Source organism: Mustela nivalis (assembly GCF_964662115.1).
Source record: "Mustela nivalis genome assembly, chromosome: 11".
Lineage (NCBI taxonomy): Eukaryota > Metazoa > Chordata > Mammalia > Carnivora > Mustelidae > Mustela > Mustela nivalis.
Genome location: NC_139030.1, coordinates 65,266,724 through 65,285,901, shown reverse-complemented (window position 1 = coordinate 65,285,901; position 19,178 = coordinate 65,266,724). Strand labels below are relative to the sequence as shown.

The 19,178-nt window shown below is 37.1% G+C and overlaps 1 protein-coding gene and 1 long non-coding RNA gene across 2 annotated transcripts in view; one reads left to right on the top strand and one right to left on the bottom strand.

Moving 5' to 3' along the window:
• Positions 1 to 19,178, top strand: part of LOC309843934 — a 1,014,078-nt gene that overhangs the window by 384,916 nt on the left and 609,984 nt on the right. The window lies entirely within an intron of this gene.
• The window catches only part of NEB (nebulin), a gene marked incomplete at its 5' end in the record, with an annotated part of 202,237 nt that overhangs the window by 92,653 nt on the left and 90,406 nt on the right, over positions 1 to 19,178 (bottom strand). The window contains 13 exons of the mRNA XM_082688978.1: positions 279 to 386; positions 530 to 634; positions 1,966 to 2,169; positions 4,020 to 4,331; positions 5,806 to 5,913; positions 7,004 to 7,108; positions 7,571 to 7,774; positions 8,989 to 9,300; positions 10,861 to 10,968; positions 15,531 to 15,635; positions 16,354 to 16,557; positions 16,882 to 17,193; positions 18,439 to 18,546. Of these exons, the coding sequence (XP_082545104.1) occupies positions 279 to 386; positions 530 to 634; positions 1,966 to 2,169; positions 4,020 to 4,331; positions 5,806 to 5,913; positions 7,004 to 7,108; positions 7,571 to 7,774; positions 8,989 to 9,300; positions 10,861 to 10,968; positions 15,531 to 15,635; positions 16,354 to 16,557; positions 16,882 to 17,193; positions 18,439 to 18,546 (2,295 nt within the window). The remainder of the gene's footprint in view (positions 1 to 278; positions 387 to 529; positions 635 to 1,965; positions 2,170 to 4,019; positions 4,332 to 5,805; positions 5,914 to 7,003; positions 7,109 to 7,570; positions 7,775 to 8,988; positions 9,301 to 10,860; positions 10,969 to 15,530; positions 15,636 to 16,353; positions 16,558 to 16,881; positions 17,194 to 18,438; positions 18,547 to 19,178) is intronic.

Genomic DNA, 19,178 nt, shown 5'->3' with positions numbered 1-19,178 from the left:
CATATGGCAAACATTTTGGCATCTCTGCATAATTTTAAACTCTTTTACACTTTTGTAAGCATAACTGTAGTATATTCATATATCTTCACTGGTGTAGCCCTTAGCTACAATTCCAAACTGTGCTATTCTTTTCTGTGACAACAAAGGGACAAAGTCTTAGAAAGTAGGAAGCAGGAGTGGGGGACACACGTGGAAACAACTGAGAAATGTGTCCCACTAGCCTCACAGAGACCATTCAACCATGTGACACCGAAGAGGGCTGGATGGAGAGTACTTACGTCACTGGCGATGTCCCGTGAGGCCTTGGCACTTTTGATGGGAATGGCATCAGCCCTCAGATCATAGTCCTTCATCTTGGATTCATCCCATCCCTTGGTGTAAAGTTTCTAGGCGGAGGGTAATACACAACAGAAAAATAAAAGTGTTTTGGAAAAGTTAATAGGCCAATTCCAGACAAGAAATTGTAAGGTGGAAAAAGTATTTTAATGAATCCTAGAAAGCCTCAAAAGACCATTGGGAAACCTCTTACTTGGCTGATATTGGCAGAATTGCTCTTGGCCAGCAGGATTTCGGGGGTGTCCGGCATCACATGGATGGAGGTTTTGTCAGCATTCCAGGCTTCTGTGTATAAATGCTATGGAGGAAGTGAAGTAAGCCTTTCATTAGAGCCCATACAAGACAATTATTTTCAAATTTAACACATTTTACTGTGTAAAAGTCTTTCAAGGCTATTTAGAGGTGAGGGAAGCAAAAGGGTACTGGGAAAAGAGAAACATGATAGTACTTAAATATTTAAACTGCCATAATGTAGCTTCATAGCTAATATGAAGTGATAGAATGGTCTCGATTATGAATTCTTTTCTTCCAGTGACTCTCAAGCTTACTCATAGACCCTCCAAGGATGGAACATGGCTATAGAATTATGATATAGTAGAAATCCCTAGACCTCAGAGTTAACCCCATATTCAAACCCAACCTCACTATGCTCAAGCTGTGTAATCTTGAGAAAGGTACATAATACCTTATATCCCTCATTTCTAAGAGAGAGATAATCATGTTTTTACTGAGTGTTCTTTGAACATTAACCATAACATAAGTAAAATGCCTGAGTCACAGTAGGCACTCAGTAGATTCTATGGTGTTTCTTATTATTACTGTGGTTGCTGTGATAGTTATGGTATAAAAAAAAGGATTTTCTAGAGTTTTAGTAATTTAGGCTTTGGAGTTTGGTATCTGAGAGTCAACTTCCTATTCTGCACTGAGCATAATCTCACTACCTCACTACCCAAGTATCTGGCAGATGTCCCAGCAGGTGTGGAAGAATTCTAGTTAAGTTCAATTCAATCTAAAATGTGCATATTAAGGACTTATCCATTAGATAAGAATAGCCCTGTATCAATAAACAGATTGCTAGAACTCTGGAAAAGTGAATTGATTATCTATCTTGTGTAATGATACTAAAAGCAACAGGAGCAGCTCCCTTCCTGAAGTAGATTTCCATAAACGAATATGAAAGAGGAAACCAAGCAACTAGTTTGAGTTGTTTGCCAGCACTGCTATAAGCACTGTGTTTCCCAGCTTCAGAACAAAATGCTAGATGGTTATACATTTCTTACAAGGTGCATAAAGAGAAGTCAAGGGTGGGAGTGTGCTCTGCCGAGGAGAATGTACAGGGAAAACCAATGGATGGGTGGATGTCCCCATATCACTGCTCAGAAGAGTATGTGCATTATTCCACAGACCTTATCCCAGGCTATGCTTCCTCATGCACACGACTAGGGCATACAATATTGAGAAGCACATGCAGGACCAACAGAAAATCAAACAGATGCGCTGCTGAAGATTGGAGAGAAAATCAGGCCCATCATATCTCCTTTCTCTGGAAAGGCTTGTGGGCATTTCTCACTTTATGAGCCTAGGGCATGGAAAGTGTGACTCAGGAAATGGAAGGAGGTAGATACTCGCCTTGCTCATCGTCAGGGCATTATTCTTTGCCAGGACAATCTCCGGGGTGTCTGTGATGCATGTGAATTTGAGCTGGTCTGCGGGCTGGCGGTACTTCCTTTCACTCAGGATTTCTCCAGCTCTCTTCACCTTCTCGATCTCTACTGAGCCAATGGGCACCCATCCAATGCCTCTCAGCCACTCGAGATCAGCCTTGTAAATAGCCTGGAGACGAAATAATGTCAAATATCACCTTGACAGCCTGGTGTCTGATCTTGATTTAGCACAGAAAGACAATGTATAACACTGAATCTCACTTGTGTGAATTTCTGGGAAGACCCACAAAACTGACTTTACTTTGGTGAAGAGTGGCTAGCTAGCCAAACACTTTGTCCCTGAAGGTAGCCAGTGTTTATTGGTTTAAGACAAAATCTGTGCTCATTTTGGCAGCACATACACTAAGGACTTGTAACATCTAATAATATGCAATCCATTTCATTGATGTAAAACCATTTTAAGGAAATTAGTGACTGCCACCTGATAAAAAGCATTCTCTGATTTGATTGCCTATTCCTCCTTGTGTGGGAATAATATTCTGTCAGAATACTGCTTGTTCCTATCCCATGGGGCAGTGGTCTTCACAACTAGCCATACGTCATAAAGATGAATGCTACCAGCTGACCACATATTGAATTCATGTGTTTTCTGGGGATGACAAAAATGGTATCTTTTTTCATGTGATTCTATATACATGCTTCTAAACCAGAGAGTACATGTATTTTTACTCTTATTTATCTTACCCCCAATCCCCTTCCTTGTGTTATAATTCAAGTAAAAAAATATTTTATTCTCTTCTTCATTTTTCTTTGAATTTAAATATTTGGCTAAAGGAGAACTTTTCTGATAAATAAAGGTAATAGTTCTTTTTGTTTGTATGTTTTTTGGAGAAAACTTTACAATGTCACTATGTTTATCACTCTTTCAAAAGTGGCTGTTTGTCAGACCTTGATCAAAAAAACAAAGAGCTACTATACCAATGAGGTAGCATTTGAGTTCCAAGGACAATCTACCAGCTGACAACAAAAGTGCCTCACATATTTCTAAAGAGCTGTTTTCAGCTTCTTAGAAAAATTGTCTCAATATGTATAGTTCATTCTTAAACTTCCTTGCACAAGTAATAGATATTTCTTTTAACTGAAGCAGTCAGAAAAATAATGCAATCAATTCATTTGGAAAATTAGGGTATGTTAAACCAACAATTCTGAACCTGACATCAATGAACTTGAATGGAAAAACATGATATCTTTATTTTTATTAACCTCTAATTGAAATAGAACCTTTCTTTCAATTTAAGTAGAGGTTACAGATCATAGTAGCATTAGCACTATGTGAGACTTTGTCAGCAATAAAAAAATCACAAATATTTTCATGTCCTATTACAGTTGTTGCAGGCATCCTGAAATATTTATGCTCATTACTTCTTTGAAATTAAATTAGTTATTGCACCCAGTGCTAGATCTTTTATTTAGTGTGTTAAGAAGTGTGCATATTACATCATAGATTCAGTTCAATATCTTCATAACCATATTTCGATATGATCAATTTCTTCTGAAACATATATACTGCATTGTACGCATTTCATGACATTGTCTTGAGAAGCTGTCCCTGGTCTCACAGGATTGCCAAAAGATTCCATGGTACAAAAAAGTTAGAATCACTTTAAAAAATCTTTTAAACATATGCTGATGTGGTCAGCACCAAGGAGGTTATCTGTCACATGGACCCTCTCTATCCCCAAAGCAAAAAAGGCACTTCACCTAATAAGACCTCCTTCTCCTCTTCCTAAGGGAAGGTGACCTTGTCTGAAACAATCCTCTCCTTTCTTTTGCCAATAACTTCCTTGTTCTACCCTCCTTCCTATAAAAACCTTCTGTATTTTTACAACTCTTTGGAGTTACCCTCTACTTGCTTGGTGGATTGCTGCCCCATCCATGAACTCCTTAATAAAGCCATTTAAATCTTCAAATGAACATAACAGAAATAAACACATGCTGATAAATATCAGACCCACTCACATCACTCTGAAGGTCATATGCCTTCCGGGCCTGAATGACGTCATTCTGATCAGGCAGACACATCCATTCGTGTAGGGGATGTCTATAGTCTACGTCACTGACTAAGGTCTGACACTTCTTGGCCAGCACCAACCCCAGCATGTCCACTGGGCTGCTGAACTTGGTCTTCCACTTCTCAAAGTCCTTCTTGTACTCCCTGTCACTCTGGATCTTGGCCACATGAATCGACCACATTATCTTGGGGTCATCCTCAACATTCCGGGCCCCAATATGGTGGCCGAGCTGTTTGCGGTAGCCTTCCTTGTACTTGTACTGAAAAAAGAAAAGGGATATGAGTCTAATGTTAAGAGCATCTCATTTATACTACACTTTATAATTTCATACACACATTTCTTCTTTGTATTTTTCTTTTCCTAGTGTGAAAGAGAAAGGTTAATATTATCAACCCCATTTTACAAAGTAGAAACCTAAAGCCTAAAAGGGTTTTAGGTGATTTGTTCAAGATGATATCATAAGTTCTTAATATTATACTAGTTCTTAATATTTTTCCTTTCTATTAAACTGCACTACTTCTATTATATGTGATTACATAACAAAGAAAGATAAAACATCTTGTACAGTCTAAAAGAATGTCTACTTGGGGCGCCTGGGTGGCTCATTAAGCCTCTGCCTTCGGCTCAGTTCATGGTTTCAGGGTCCTGGGATCGAGCTCTGCATCGGGCTCTCTGCTCAGCAAGGAGCCTGCTTCCCCCTTTTCTCTCCCTGCCACTCTGCCTACTTGTGATCTCTGTCAAATAATAAATAAAATCTTTAAAAATAAATAAATAAAAGAACATCTACTTAAAGGATGTGACTTTTTTTTTTCTAAAAATGTGTTGTTAAGGATATTTTAGAATATATCTCTTATCATTAGAATTTATACTGAATGCCCTGAACAAAAGAATGGGCTACATTTAGATAGTCTCACCATAAAATATCTCACTTATTAGCCTGTCATGTCATTGAACTTTTACCAAGACAGAGTCATGCCTTGGTTTAATATTCTATACTTTTAAAATTTAAGAATAACATGACCCATTTTACTGTGAGATGATCATTGTGTGGGCTTCTCTAGAAAACATTTTGATTATAGAAGGAATTAGGCAGAAGTCTACAGCACAGGGTACTTCCAGGAGAAAGGTTGGATTTGGGTTCTAAGAAGCTCTGGTACAAAATGAGACATTAGACACCTTCAAGAGATGTTTTTCATGAGAAGGGAAGGGATACAGAGAAGAGACAAGTGGGTGCTGAGAAAAAGCTTCGGTTACTTCTCAGTTTGTCCATAGAACCAGTTAGGGGCATCTTGGTAGGAGAACCTCATCAAAAGTTACAAAGAATGAAACAAAACTCTAAAACACATCCATCATCGAGTCTTCCTTTAATGCCAGAATAAATGGATAGAAGTAGTGGGGTAGAATTCACATTTTTATTGGCTGACTTAGATGTGCTTTCAATGTTTTTACAATTGCTGTTCAACTTCTGAGATTCAAAAATATGAACCCGTTTTTAATGTGTATAAAACACTCATTTTTAAAGACTATACCTCTATGACCCTGACTGATTAACAGGGATAATGGACACAGTATCTTGTGGTTTTGTCTTTAATTGCAACGTTGTATATGGGGGAATCACTACATGAAACTGAGACTTGTGGAGATAACCAAAATTCTGGCAAGAAAAATGACAAAAGCTGCCATTTGGGAACATCTTTGAGTAAGAAATGCCTCTTCCAAAAACATCAACTTACATCGCTAGCAATATCTCTTGAAGCCTTGGCTGCCTGAATTGGGATGGCGTCCAAACGTAAGTCATAGCCTTCCTTCTTGGACTCTTCCAAAGCAAGTTTATAGAGTTTCTGTAGAAAAGAGAGTCATTAATCATTACTCTTTTCATAAAAAATAAAGCTGTTTATTATTAAATTTTCCCTGTCCTCATTTAAACTGTAGAAAGAAATCCACAAAATCAAGTATGAGGATGGGTTTCTACAAAACTGCTTCATAGGTGCTTAAGGCCTTTAAAGCACATGTTCGAAACTTCGGGATTTTATTGATTGCTAAATTTTAAAAAATATATGGATCAGCATGTGGTTGCCAAAATTTCATTTTGCGAAATAAGCACATGTTAAAAAAAATAATAACTACTATCACCATTATTATATAAAAGAAAGGCCATCTTGGGGCACCTGGGTGGCTCACTGGGTTAAAGCCTCTGCCTTCAGCTAAGGTCATGATCCCAGGGTCCTGGGATTGAGCCCCACATCAGGCTCTCTGCCTGCCTCTCTGCCTACTTGTGATCTCTGTCTGTCAAATAAATAAATAAAATCTTAAAAAAAAAAAAAGGCCATCTTTTTTTAGTACAGAATAAGATAGAATAGTACAGAAAAGGATAGAATAAGGACATTATTTTCAAATTAAATATATTTGGATTTAAGAAAAACTCCAAGTATTGTATTTATTTTTTCTCATTTTGCTATGGACTATCACCACAGACCACAGTCAATCTGTACAGTAGGCTTTCAGAATAACTGCCCTGATGAAAATGCTGGTCCAGAGATGTCTGAAACAATGCTTACAAAGAACACTAAATGGTAGCATGTTACTGAAGCAGCAGAATAAGACAGGGCATGACAACGCACTGGGTTCCAATACAGTATATTCCTGCTCAGTAACTGTTTAATCAGGTAATTACTTGACTCCCACACTGTAGGGGAAGGCAAAAGGAATATTAGTCCCACTGAAGTAGTTCTTCATAAGCATTCCATTCTGATACCCAGTTGCTAAAAGGCCAGTCTAGACTGTGGACCTACCACACAGGACAAAACTGAATAAAGAGAGAACTCTCTTCTACCAACGTATAATAAATTAGTTGAAACATGACACTAAGGAAATAATAAACAATTGCTCATTTTTGCCTACTGTTCATTATATGATCAACAGTGTACTCACATCACTGTAGTTTATGCGGTTCAGTTTGGCAAGCATGATTTCTGGTGTATCCGGCATGACATGGATTGTTTTCTTATCATTGTCCCAGGCTTCGGTATATAAGCGCTGTGAAAAAAAGAAAGGATGAGAAAAATTACTTTGACATTCGTATTTTTCCTTTATGTGTCACCTTTCCTCTAAACAAAGTAGAAGTGAAATGACTAAAGCTGCATAAATTCCTACTTTCATGTAGATAAATTACTATTTCCAAGAGTATTTAGCTTACTAGTTTACTGTTTCACTGACTCAGTTGTTACTGTTCCTTATTAAAATTCTTTAACAATTCTGAAATGTATAATTGGGTTGCAGTACTTAAATTGCAATTATGAAATAATTACAGCACATAGTATTTTTAGTAGTTTACTATCTTGAAGTATTAGTAAGTGACTATGGTAGTATATTGGAAAAACCACTCTAGAAGGTATCCTGAATCCTAAAGGAATTATAGGAATGCAGTAACATGCCAGATTTTCTTACCCTCTTCTATGGTGAATCCCTCGATCTAACAGTAAGGGGTTAAAAACTCACCTTACTCATGTTCATAGCATTGCTCTTGGCCAGCACCTGTTCCGGAGTGTCAGTTATGCTGGTGAATTTCAGTGTCTCTGGACGCTGACGGTAGATGTTATCACTCAGTATCTCTGTGGCCCTTTTGGCTTTAACAACTTCCATGGAACCAATTGGAACCCAGCCAATGCCTCTCAGCCATTCAAGGTCTGACTTATATAAATTCTGCAAATCAATGGATAAGAAACATATTTACTAATTCAAGTTTCAGATTCATTGTCACAAAATGGTTAGAGAAATACAAAAGTACAGAGGAACAGATAAAAGCTCCCAGCCTAGCTTCTCACTCCTTCACAAGCATTACTGAATCCTGAGAACGAGGTTCTTCCCTGAGCATTTTTTGGTACAGAGAATTGTACCAAGAATGGTGAAAGAGTTTTTATAAAAAGTAGAAGACACCTGTGCCTGAGGGTATTATAGGATTTTTACACAAAAGCAGAACTTCTTTAGCTTTGGAAAATCCACTCTAATAGCTTCCAGTAAGACCCCCCACTCAGACCAGTGCTATGTGAGTGTTGTAGTCACAACACCTCTTGCTTTTTTTTTTTTTTTTAAGGGAAAAGAGGTGAAATTCAACTACAGTAATGAGTTTCAACGTGTAGTAATGTTAACCCTTGCAAATCACACTCTTGATCTGTATTTTAAATTGGAATATAATATGTAACAATATATTAGTTTCAAGTCCCCACATGATGATTCAGTATATGAATATATTGTGAAATGATCACAAGAAGTCTAACATCCATCACCGCACATAGCTATATTGTGTATGTGGAATGAGAACTTTAAGGACATACTTATATCCACCTTCACAATCACAAAATATCAAGTGTGTAATGGGGTCTTATAAAGAAATTATATTAGCTATTACCCTAATTATTCATTTTATTTTACTCTCAATAGTGCATACTAACTGTTTATAGGAATTAAATGACCAGTTTTGAAAAAGACAGGAATATCTTAGTATTTCCCTGTTGGTAGTTATAAAATATGAACGTTTATTAAAATGACTTAGCATAATATACTTCCTCTTCCACTTCCCTCCACATCCACAATTCTACCTCTTCAGCCAAAAATGTGCAGCTATATATTTTCGAGAACTCAGTTTCACCTAGCTCATGCAAAGCAAGCCTGAATCACCAAAAAGAAATACACCTATATATATTTGCCTATATATATCTTATTCCCTCTTTTCCATATGGGTTTTGGGAAAGAAAACCCTGAAATAAATTGTAGTGCTTTCTGTGGGAAATGCTTTTTAAACATTTAATCATGGGTTGTTTGAAATATACAAATATATTCCAGTTCACTGGCATTAGAAGGCAGGGACACGTCTTAGATTTGCTGTCGACGTGCAGAACCATCCTCAGGGTACTCACGTCGCTCTGGAGGTCATAAGCTTTCCGAGCGTGGATGATGTCATTCTGGTCAGGCAGGCAGGTCCACTCGTGCAGAGGATGTCTGTAGTCCACATCACTGACTAAGGTCTGACACTGCTTGGCCTGAACAATGGCAAGCATGTCCACTGGGCTGGTGTACCTGGTCTTGTATTTCTCAAATTCTTTCTTGTACTCACGGTCACTCTGCACTTTGGCAATGTGCAGAGACCACATTATCTTGGGGTCGTCATGTATTGCTCGGGCACCAATGTGGTGGCCTAGCTGCCTGCGATAAGCTTCTTTGTATTTGTACTGAAAGAAAGAAACCAGTGAGTAAGAAGGGAGCACCAAGAGTTACTTCCTGTCATTCTTTCTGTGATGAGGCTCTTTTGTGATATGATCCTTAAGACTCCAGGGGGTTTTCGGGGCACCTGGCTGACTCAGTGGGTTAAGCGACTGCCTTTAGCTCAGGTCATGATCTCATGGGTCCTAAAATGGAGCCCCATGTCCTCAGGCTCCTGGCTCAGTGGGGAGTCTGCTTCTACCTCTGCCTCTCCCCAGTGCCCTCATGCTCGCTCTCACTCTCTTTCTCAAATAAGTAAAAGACTATAGGGCAGCTTCATCCCGTGCTGCTGAGACGCCACAAATTAGAAAATGCTCACTCCCATCAAGGAGGATGTTGTGCTCATTTGCACATTTCCACAGAAGAACACCACGATCCCTTTATACTCTGGTAAAAAAAATGTATGTTGATAAAAGGTGATTAAAAAGTGAATTTTGAGGGGCGCCTGGGTGGCTCAGGGGGTTAGAGCCTCTGCCTTCAGCTCAGGTCGTGGTCCCAGGGTCCTGGGATCAAGCCCCGCATTGGGCTCTCTGCTCGGTGGGGAGCCTGCATCCCTCTCTCTCTCTCTGCCTGCCTCTCTGACTGCCTGTGGTCTCTGTCTGTCAGATGAATAAATAAAATAAAATAAAAAAAATAATAATAATAAAAATTTTTTTTTAAAAAGTGAATTGTGAAAAGTTGAGTTCAATTACAGTGATAAACAGGGTCTCAGAAGTTGGTCATGTGGGTGGATTCAACTGAAAAGTTTATTAATCTTTTTTTCTAGGGCATTCTGATAACTAATTTCCTCTACACAAATAATCTAGAAGAGTAGTTTAAAAATAGCCAATTTTTGTTGTTTTAATGGGTACAAAGTTCCAGTTTTGCAAAAGAAAAAGTTCTGGAAAGCTGTTGTAGATTAGTGAGAGTACACTTAACACTGCTGAGCTATAGACTTGAAAATGGCTAAGACAGTAAATGTTATGTTTTCTTTAATCGTGATTAAAAAAAAAACCTACAAAAATGAACAATTTCTACTATTTGGATTAAAATTGAAGTTGTCCAGGAATCTAAGGTCTTCATTCTCGGGGTAGAGGAATATTGATTTTCTGGACCCCTCACCAAGGACACAGAGCTTTTTTGTTATTCTCTGTCCTGCCTCAAGTCATGGGGGAGAGCTCTGTTAAAGCCATCTTTTCCTGCCATCTTTGTCTTGAGTATATCCAGAGAAGACCTTATAAGATTTTATGAGAAGCTCAACAGATGTCTAGCTAGCTTTAATCAAGGTACTCAATCTTACTAAGCAAACACCAAAGAACAAGAGTCAAAAGAACCACATTGCAGTCCAGGTTTTGTCTCTGTGATGCTTGTGATCTTGGGCAGGTTATCTACTGTCTCAAATCCTCAATATATTTGCCTACACAATGAAGGCAGTTCAGATGGAGGACTACAGATCCATGGATGATGACTACAAAGATTTCCAGCTACGATCCCCTGTGCAGGGGGTTTGGCCTGTTGGTAGCAAAGGGAAGGATGTGATCAGCTCTTACATCACTGGCAATGTCCCGGGAGGCCTTGGCAGCAACAATGGGAATGGCATCACTTCTCAAGTCATAGCCTTCTTTCTTGGCTTCTTCCATGGCCTGGCGATAGCAGTTCTGAGGAAAAAAGTAATGGCTTTTAGATACAGTACTCAACTGCACTCTAAAATCGTACTTTTGGTGAAAGAAGACTATTTTGCATGCAAAACTAACTGTACTAATATGTTCAGCCTTAAATCTTTTTAAAAAATCTCTTTCTTTTACTTTTTATTTATCCAAGCTATTTAAAAGGTACAATTTTACATTCAGCAGGTTTTAAAATTGCAAATTCTCTTAGACAAATCCTCATAGATTTTAGACACCAAGTCAATAACTTCCAAATGTGTTGGATTGGTTCAGCACTTGCTCTTCTCATAACATGACCATGAAATGTTGATTTATTTAACTCCAAATTTGAATTAGAAACAACTTCATTAGCAAAAAACAATTTCATTAGGTATTGTGTAAAAATACACAATACTTACCACTGTGAGTACATATGCAAAATCAAACAGTGAACTAAGGCTAATCTGCTGTTCCTGAATGTCTGTTAATATTGATTTGCTCCCTATTCATATTGTCAGCTGCTGAAAACTGCTAGCAGATATAGTAATAGCAGGTACCAAGGATTTAGGAGTTGAAAGCACAAAACAGAAAAAATTGTATTTGATAAATTTTTCCGTAAACCGGAAAAACCACCTGACTGTTCATTTTCTGTGGTAGGGCAGATAAACACAGACCGTGGAACACAGGTGTGCTACGGGAACATTGTTTGAGAACCAGTGCATTAAACAAGTCATCTGTACTGAGGCAGTCAGCCCCTTTTGCTTGTGAGCCACCTATAAAAATTTTGACCAATCCTATATTGTGTTAAAACAAATTTTTAAATAATTAATATTGTTTTTTAATTAAAACATGATAAATAAGATACACATTTTGATAGTTTTTAAAAATAAAACTTATTACATCTTGTTATTTTTGTGATTTATAGGAATTCATGATACCTTGATTGAAAAAGGTTTTGGTGGATATTAATTAATTACATTGTCTGGCACAGTTTTTTTGTTTTTTAAAACTGTCAGACATGCATCACATTATCAGCTGGCACAGGTATGCCTTTCTTTTTTCTTTTAAGAAATAAAATCTTGGGGCGCCTGGGTGGCTCAGTGGGCTAAGCCTCTGCCTTCGGCTCAGGTCATGATCCCAGGATCCTGGGATCGAGCCCTGCATCGGGCTCTCTGCTTGCTGAGGAGCCTGCTTCTTCCCCTCTCTCTCCATCTCTCTCTCTCTGCCTGCCTATCAGCCTACTTATGATCTCTGTCTGTCAAATTAAAAAAAAAAAAAAAAATCTTAAAAAAAAGAAATAAAATCTTTATAAAATCTTTTCTAATCAAATATCTTAATGCATGTTTTAATATTTAAAAATGTGCATTTTTCTTATTTTGAAAAACTTCAAACCTACAGAAAAGTTTTTAGTACAGTGAACTTCCAGCTACCCAGATATCAGCACTTTTTTTTAGCCATACTTAATCTTTCTCTTATGTGTATGTGTGGTATGTATATGACTTATTTCCAATAATAAGGACTAATCATGAATAAATTGTAGACATCATGACTTCTACTTCTAAACACTTAAGCTCATGTATTGCCAAAGAATAAAGTCATTTTTACAATCATAGTATATTTATTAAATTTGGGAAGTTTAATACTAACATAATACTGCTATCTAATAGATAGTGAATATTCAAATGTCACCAACTGTCCTAGTAATGTCCATTAGAACAATATTGTTTCCCTCCCAATCTCATCTTGTTTCATTTATTCTTCTCCTACCCACTTAAGACAAACCATAAGTGACTCTTAATCTCACAAAACAAACTGAGGGTTGCTGGGGGGAGGGGGTTTGGGAGAAGGGGGTGGGATTATGGACATTGGGGAGGCTGTGTGCTTTGGTGAGTGCTGTGAAGTGTGTGGACCTGGTGATTCACAGACCTGTACCCCTGGGGATAAAAATATATGTTTATAAAAAATAAAAAATTATAAAAAAAAAAAAAAAGAACAATATTGTTTTTCTACCTAGAATCCAGTTCAGGAACACGAGTAGCATTTGGCTATCTCATCTGTTTCTGGGCCTTTAATCAGTGCTTTTGTTTTAAAGTGAAACTTGAAGAGTGGCCAAGAAAGAAGTGGACCCCACCTTAACACAGGGCCCTCCCAGGCAGGTAACTTAGAATGGTACCAGGAAAGTGCAGCTATGTTAAGTGCTTAAAACAATGCAAGCCAGCATCCCTATTGGAAAGACTTCGCGTTACAGCTCAAGGACACCTAAAATTTGAAGGTAGCTCATCTTTATGCCACCAGAGACACAGTTCTTAAACCCGTCTATGATGGTGTAACTTAATTCTTAATCCCAGTTTCTCCCCTTTCCTCTGCTTAGCGTTACTGAGTCAAGGAAAGCAGTCACAGAACCCGTAGACAGTTCTGAAAAAGGGACTCAGAAATCACTGATGGTTTTAAGGGCAAACAATGACCTTGATTCTTTAGGGCTTTATCTGTCTTCCTATGTTACAATGTTCAGTATTTTGTCATTGTATAAAGGCTGTAAAAAACAACATTTTAAATGTAAGGCAAGGCTTTAAATAGTGTGGCAGCAATAATGAAAACTAATTGCTTCATTATTATGCCCCATTCTCATGTTAGATTGAATTATAAATACTGGAATAATATCTGAATTTTAAATATGATGCAGAGGTGCTTAATTTTTAAATGATCTAAGAGTCCTAGAAGGAAGTTATTGTATGTTTTTAATGTAGATTATTAATATGTGACAAATTGCATTCTTCCCAGGATAAGATTTTACAAGGAAAAGCTAAAGTGAAAAATAAGAATAAATTTGATACATTTGAGATATAATCCTAAGGGTATTTGGTCTTAAAAATTCCTAGAAATGTTTATTTTGAAACTGGAGAGCCAAATAGCTCCTCTATTATATTTTTCCTTGGAGGACTCTGTCCTTATGCATAAGTGGAAAAATATGTTTAAATCATCTCATGTCTTCAGGCCAAACAAATAAATTTATTTCATTCTTTCAACATTTGAAAAAGATTCAGGGCTTCAAAGAAGAGAATACTTTTGGTTACCATTCAAGACCACGTTTTAAACCTTGTTTGGTATGTTATTTACCCAAGAGAACTAGATAGAACAGGTAAATGAGAATTTAAGAGAAAAAAAGTAAAATGTGGTTGCTTTATTTGGTATGTATTTATTGAGCTAAGTATGGAATGAAGGTACCAGTTGGGTTGAGGAAAAACTCGAGAGAGCCATTCTGAAATCTAATCTTCAGGATACAGCCCTTAGGGAATTAACATCCACATGTAATTTTAAAGAAAATTAATCCAGCTGAAAATTATAGAAATAAAAGCTTCAATTTCCTCTCAGTCTGAAAACAAACAAACAAAAAGCCACCTATCTCATCTGACCTCATTTGAACAAAAGGGAAAGGTAAAAGCATCATTACAGTTTGGGATAGAAACTAACTTCATCTGTCTAGGGTGAGACAGACCTCTTTGGAAAAGTTAAACCAACAGAGAATCTCTGTGGCCAAGAGAAAAATCGCTCAAATTACCATGGGCAATCAAATACTTAGGATTAGGCTTGTCTGCTGGTCTACTTCATCACGCTGGAGCGAGGGAAATCATATCCTCTTCATTTCACTTGTCATGGTTACTTGATACAAACATGCCTTTTCTTTAGGGTCACATAATTATAGTCAGAAGTAGTTAATGCCGATAGGAGATTGAATATGGTCAAGTCTTGAAAATGAGTACTTAATTTTCCAATGTTCTCAAACTGAAGAAAAAAATCCTTTTTTTTTTTTTTTTTTTTTAACGAAGACACACAAACATGTAAGAAATCAATTTCTTGTTGGATAAACCAGATAATTGTTAACTTTGGCAAGTACAATTGGGCAAGAAGCTGTTTCTGCAGCAATATTTCTGGACTACAAAGATATGTGATGACAAGTTTCGGGAGGCAGGAGATAACACATAAAAATTATATTGTATTGTCCTTAGGCAATTTTGAAATGGATGGATTTGAGAATTCTCATTTTTGTTCTTGTAAATAAACAAGTTATTTTGAGCATGGTAGATAAATCTAATATGTATGGTAACTAGAGTGTATGAGGAAGAAATCAAAGGTTAATAGGCATCTATTTTGTGCCAGGCTCTATGCTGGGCATATTATATACAACTTTACTTAGCCACCACAAAAATTTTTAAGATATGTATTTTTATCTCATTTCACAGGTAACTGAACAAAAACTCACAAAATATTTAAGTACTAATCTGATAAATAATAATCATTTTAAAATTAAAATTATAAGTTTCAATCATTAATAGTTGGGAGTTTTTTTCCTTTTCCTGACATAGAGACATTTTTGTATTTACTTCTGTATCATTTTATCTATCTACCTTTTGACAGATGGCATAAATATTCAGGGTATGGTAATGGGCATAAAAAGATAAAACTAAGCTAACTGATGCACATGAGAAGTAAATCCAGAATTCTAACTTTACTACTACATCAACAACAACAAAATCAATGAGGTCAGATCAAGAAACCAAAATAAATGGTCTTACCTCACTATAATTTATTTTATTTTGTCTTGCCAACATAATTTCGGGTGTATCAGGCATGATGTGGACTTGGGTCTTGTCTTTGTCCCAGGCTTCTGTGTATAAGCGCTGTGAATGATAAAAACGGTAATGAATTAGAAAAACAATGTTGTAAATAGGAGTTTCTAATTTAGAGATCATGACAAATTTGAAAGCCAGCCTTGCTCGCTATCCATGCTGTGTGCTATATGACAATAGTCTTTGATCTCTTTGAAATTACAAGATACTTATTGTCACTAAATATAAACATGGGCTAAGATATGAAAAGAAAAAGTATGTGTTTTGTTACAGGATCACCTCCAATTAAATTACAAGCAACTATTTTCTAAGCATATACAAATATCCCTATGTACTATATCTACATTAAATACTTTCCATGGTTTTGTTAGTGGTTTATTAACTGCAAATATAACTGGATATGCCTTCTCTAGATTTCTTTTCAATAAATATCATGGAGATCTGCATCTCACTTGTTTGTTTCATACTCACCTAGATAAGTACCTGAAAGAAAGAAACCTTGATATCAAACCATGTATTACTCTCATTGGCTGCAAACAAGTTGAACACCGAACATCTATCCTATTCTTTACTCTGGCTATTTCACAAGAGATGTCAAAGCAGAAATTCCCACATACATTTTTGGAATCCTAATGTAACTGAATAGAGAATGCAACCAAAACCCTAAACACAATATGGCAGTTGGATAAAACAAAAAACACTAAATTAACCATAGATATTCTCAAGGATATACGGTTCCATTTTAGTTTCCCCCCAATTAGGGGCTCACCTTGTTCATATTGAGGGCATTGTTCTTGGCCAGCACCTGCTCCAGGGAATCAGGCACACTGGTGAACTTGAACTGGTCCGGAGGCTGGCGGTAGATGTTGTCACTCAGTATCTCTGCAGCTCTCTTGCACTTGACCAAATCCAGAGACCCAATGGGGACCCAGCCGATGCCTCTCAGCCACTGGAGATCTGACTTGTAAACGTTCTGGTGAGATCAAACACAAAAGCAAACACAAGTCTTACTTAAGCTGTTATGATACCTGCTTTAAAAAATGAAAGAAAAAGGCTGAAAAACTTTAATAGCCAAACTTCACGTCTATGTCTTTTCAAATACAAAGCCCAATTAGACCTTCATAGTATCATGTTCTCTCCTATAGGAAAGTAAGACACACTCAATGAGAGGCAGAGAGAAAAAATGTTATTACTTCTGAGGCCTCAGCCTAATCCTAGACCATTATCTATGTATCACCGTGCATTACTATCATAAGCACCGTCACTGGTGGCATATAAAATGGGTCCTAGTACTCACGTCACTCTGGAGGTCATAGGCCTGTCGAGCATGGATGACGTCATTCTGATCAGGCAGACACATCCATTCGTGTAGGGGATGTCTATAGTCTACGTCACTGACTAAGGTCTGGCACTTCTTAGCCAGCACCAACCCCAGCATGTCCACTGGGCTGCTGAACTTGGTCTTCCACTTCTCAAAGTCCTTCTTGTACTCCCTGTCACTCTGAATCTTGGCCACATGCATAGACCACATTATCTTGGGGTCATCCTCAACATTTCGGGCTCCAATGTGATGGCCAAGTTGTTTTCGGTAACCATCTTTGTATTTGTACTGAAATAGAAGTAGTCATTTAAAAAATAAGCATGAATAGAAAGAACTAAAAGTATTGTTAGTTTAAAACATCATTTTAAAAAATCACTTAAAGTGTCAAATTTAAAATAAATTTGGAATCATCTGAATATAAACTCATCTCTTCATCCTAAACTCTGATTTGACTGTAGCAATTCTCTAATGGGAAAACAGGCCAAACTACATAGTTCTATGGTTTGTAGACATTAAGTCCCTGGAAATAAAGGCAGCAACACTTCCAGAATATCAGTCATGGCAGTACACTGCCTTTTCTTCATCTTGGGTCAGTGAAATCACTAATGCAGAAATTTACATACAATTTTTCAAATGCTATTCCCCAGTCCACAGGTACTATATTACCTCCCCTATGCATCCCTCAGGCCTCCCAGTTCTAGCTCTGTTGACCTTCACTGTGTCATCTGATTCCCTAAAATGGACTGGCTTGTGTTTTCTATCCTGCATTCCCTGCTCTGCTGGACATCAAATCTGGCTGGCATTTCTTGGGATTCGCCAAGTGAGAAAACAGGTTATATAACTAAAGAAAGCGTTTTGGAGATGGTGTAAGCTCTGAGTGGATATTCTCTCTTCACTTTAGGCAACAACATCACACAAATCCTAAAGTATACTTATGGAAGCCTAAATTCTTCACCAAAGGACCCACTTCTTTCAGAGGACAGCAGAAAGACAATCAGGATCACCATTTTATTGCTTTTGGTTGTCTGCCTTTTTCTGTTTTCATTTGATAAGAACTCAAAAGGAAACACTTAAGGTAATTTTCCAAAGAAAGGGTTGGCAAAAATCCAGATCAGATTCATTGAAATGCACATTTTCCTAGATCTGGCTGAACACGGTCTTTTTCAGATGCTGAGCCAACACATGTAACCAAGTTATTTTTTTTTTAACCCTTCTGGCATTTTCTCATTTCTCTATAAGCTACATATTCAAGATATGGAGATAAATGTCTCATAACTATAGATATGAGCAACTATAGATTCAAATTCAACTTTATCTTGAAGTTCAGGATACCCTCTCTACCTATGGGACATGAATATTAAAGTGATTCAGACTTAAACATGTGAGAGTTTTTCCGATGAAAAACTTTTTTTTTTTTTTTTTCCATTTAAAGCACAATAAGTATGCTTTAACTGGCACGGAGATGCATCTCCCTGCTGTAATGATGATCATTCCCCCCATCTACATGCACATACACAGAGTGTTGCTACTCACATCACTGGCAATGTCCCGAGAGGCCTTGGCCGCCACGATTGGGATGGCATCGGCTCGCAGGTCGTAGCCTTTCTTCTTTGCTTCTTCATTGGCGAGTTTATACAGAGTCTACAAAGAGTGTCAGAGTTAAAGCAAAAGGTTTGACAGCGACAACTGGGAGATTACTAAAGAGTAATTTTATAAAGGACAGACTCTAGAAATAACCTAGCAATATTGAAAGCAAATAAATTATATCTTACCAAAAAGAAAATATACACAGCTTTAGAAATGAGATCAGTTAACACAAGTTGATATATTAGTCCATTATATATTGTAGATTAATACATATCATGTGGTTTGATATAATGTATAATCTAATAGTAGAGATCAATTGACAAAGTATCAATTTCTACATGCTAAGTAAAAAATAACTCAAGAACAATGTTTATTAGTCGTATATATATAAAATATATACACATATACTTTTATCCATTTCTTTATTAAAACATCTTTCAAAATCACGTAATTCTTTATAATGTTTAAAAAATGAGAATGAGAAAAAGACTGAAGTACAATTTAAAACATAGCTAACTGGACTATAATCACAACTTTAAGGGCCTAAATTTTCTTTCTTTTTTTTTTTTTTTTTTTTTAAAGATTTTATTTATTTATTTGACAGAGAGAAATCACAAGTAGATGGAGAGGCAGGCAGAGAGAGAGAGAGAGAGAGGGAAGCAGGCTCCCTGCTGAGCAGGGAGCCC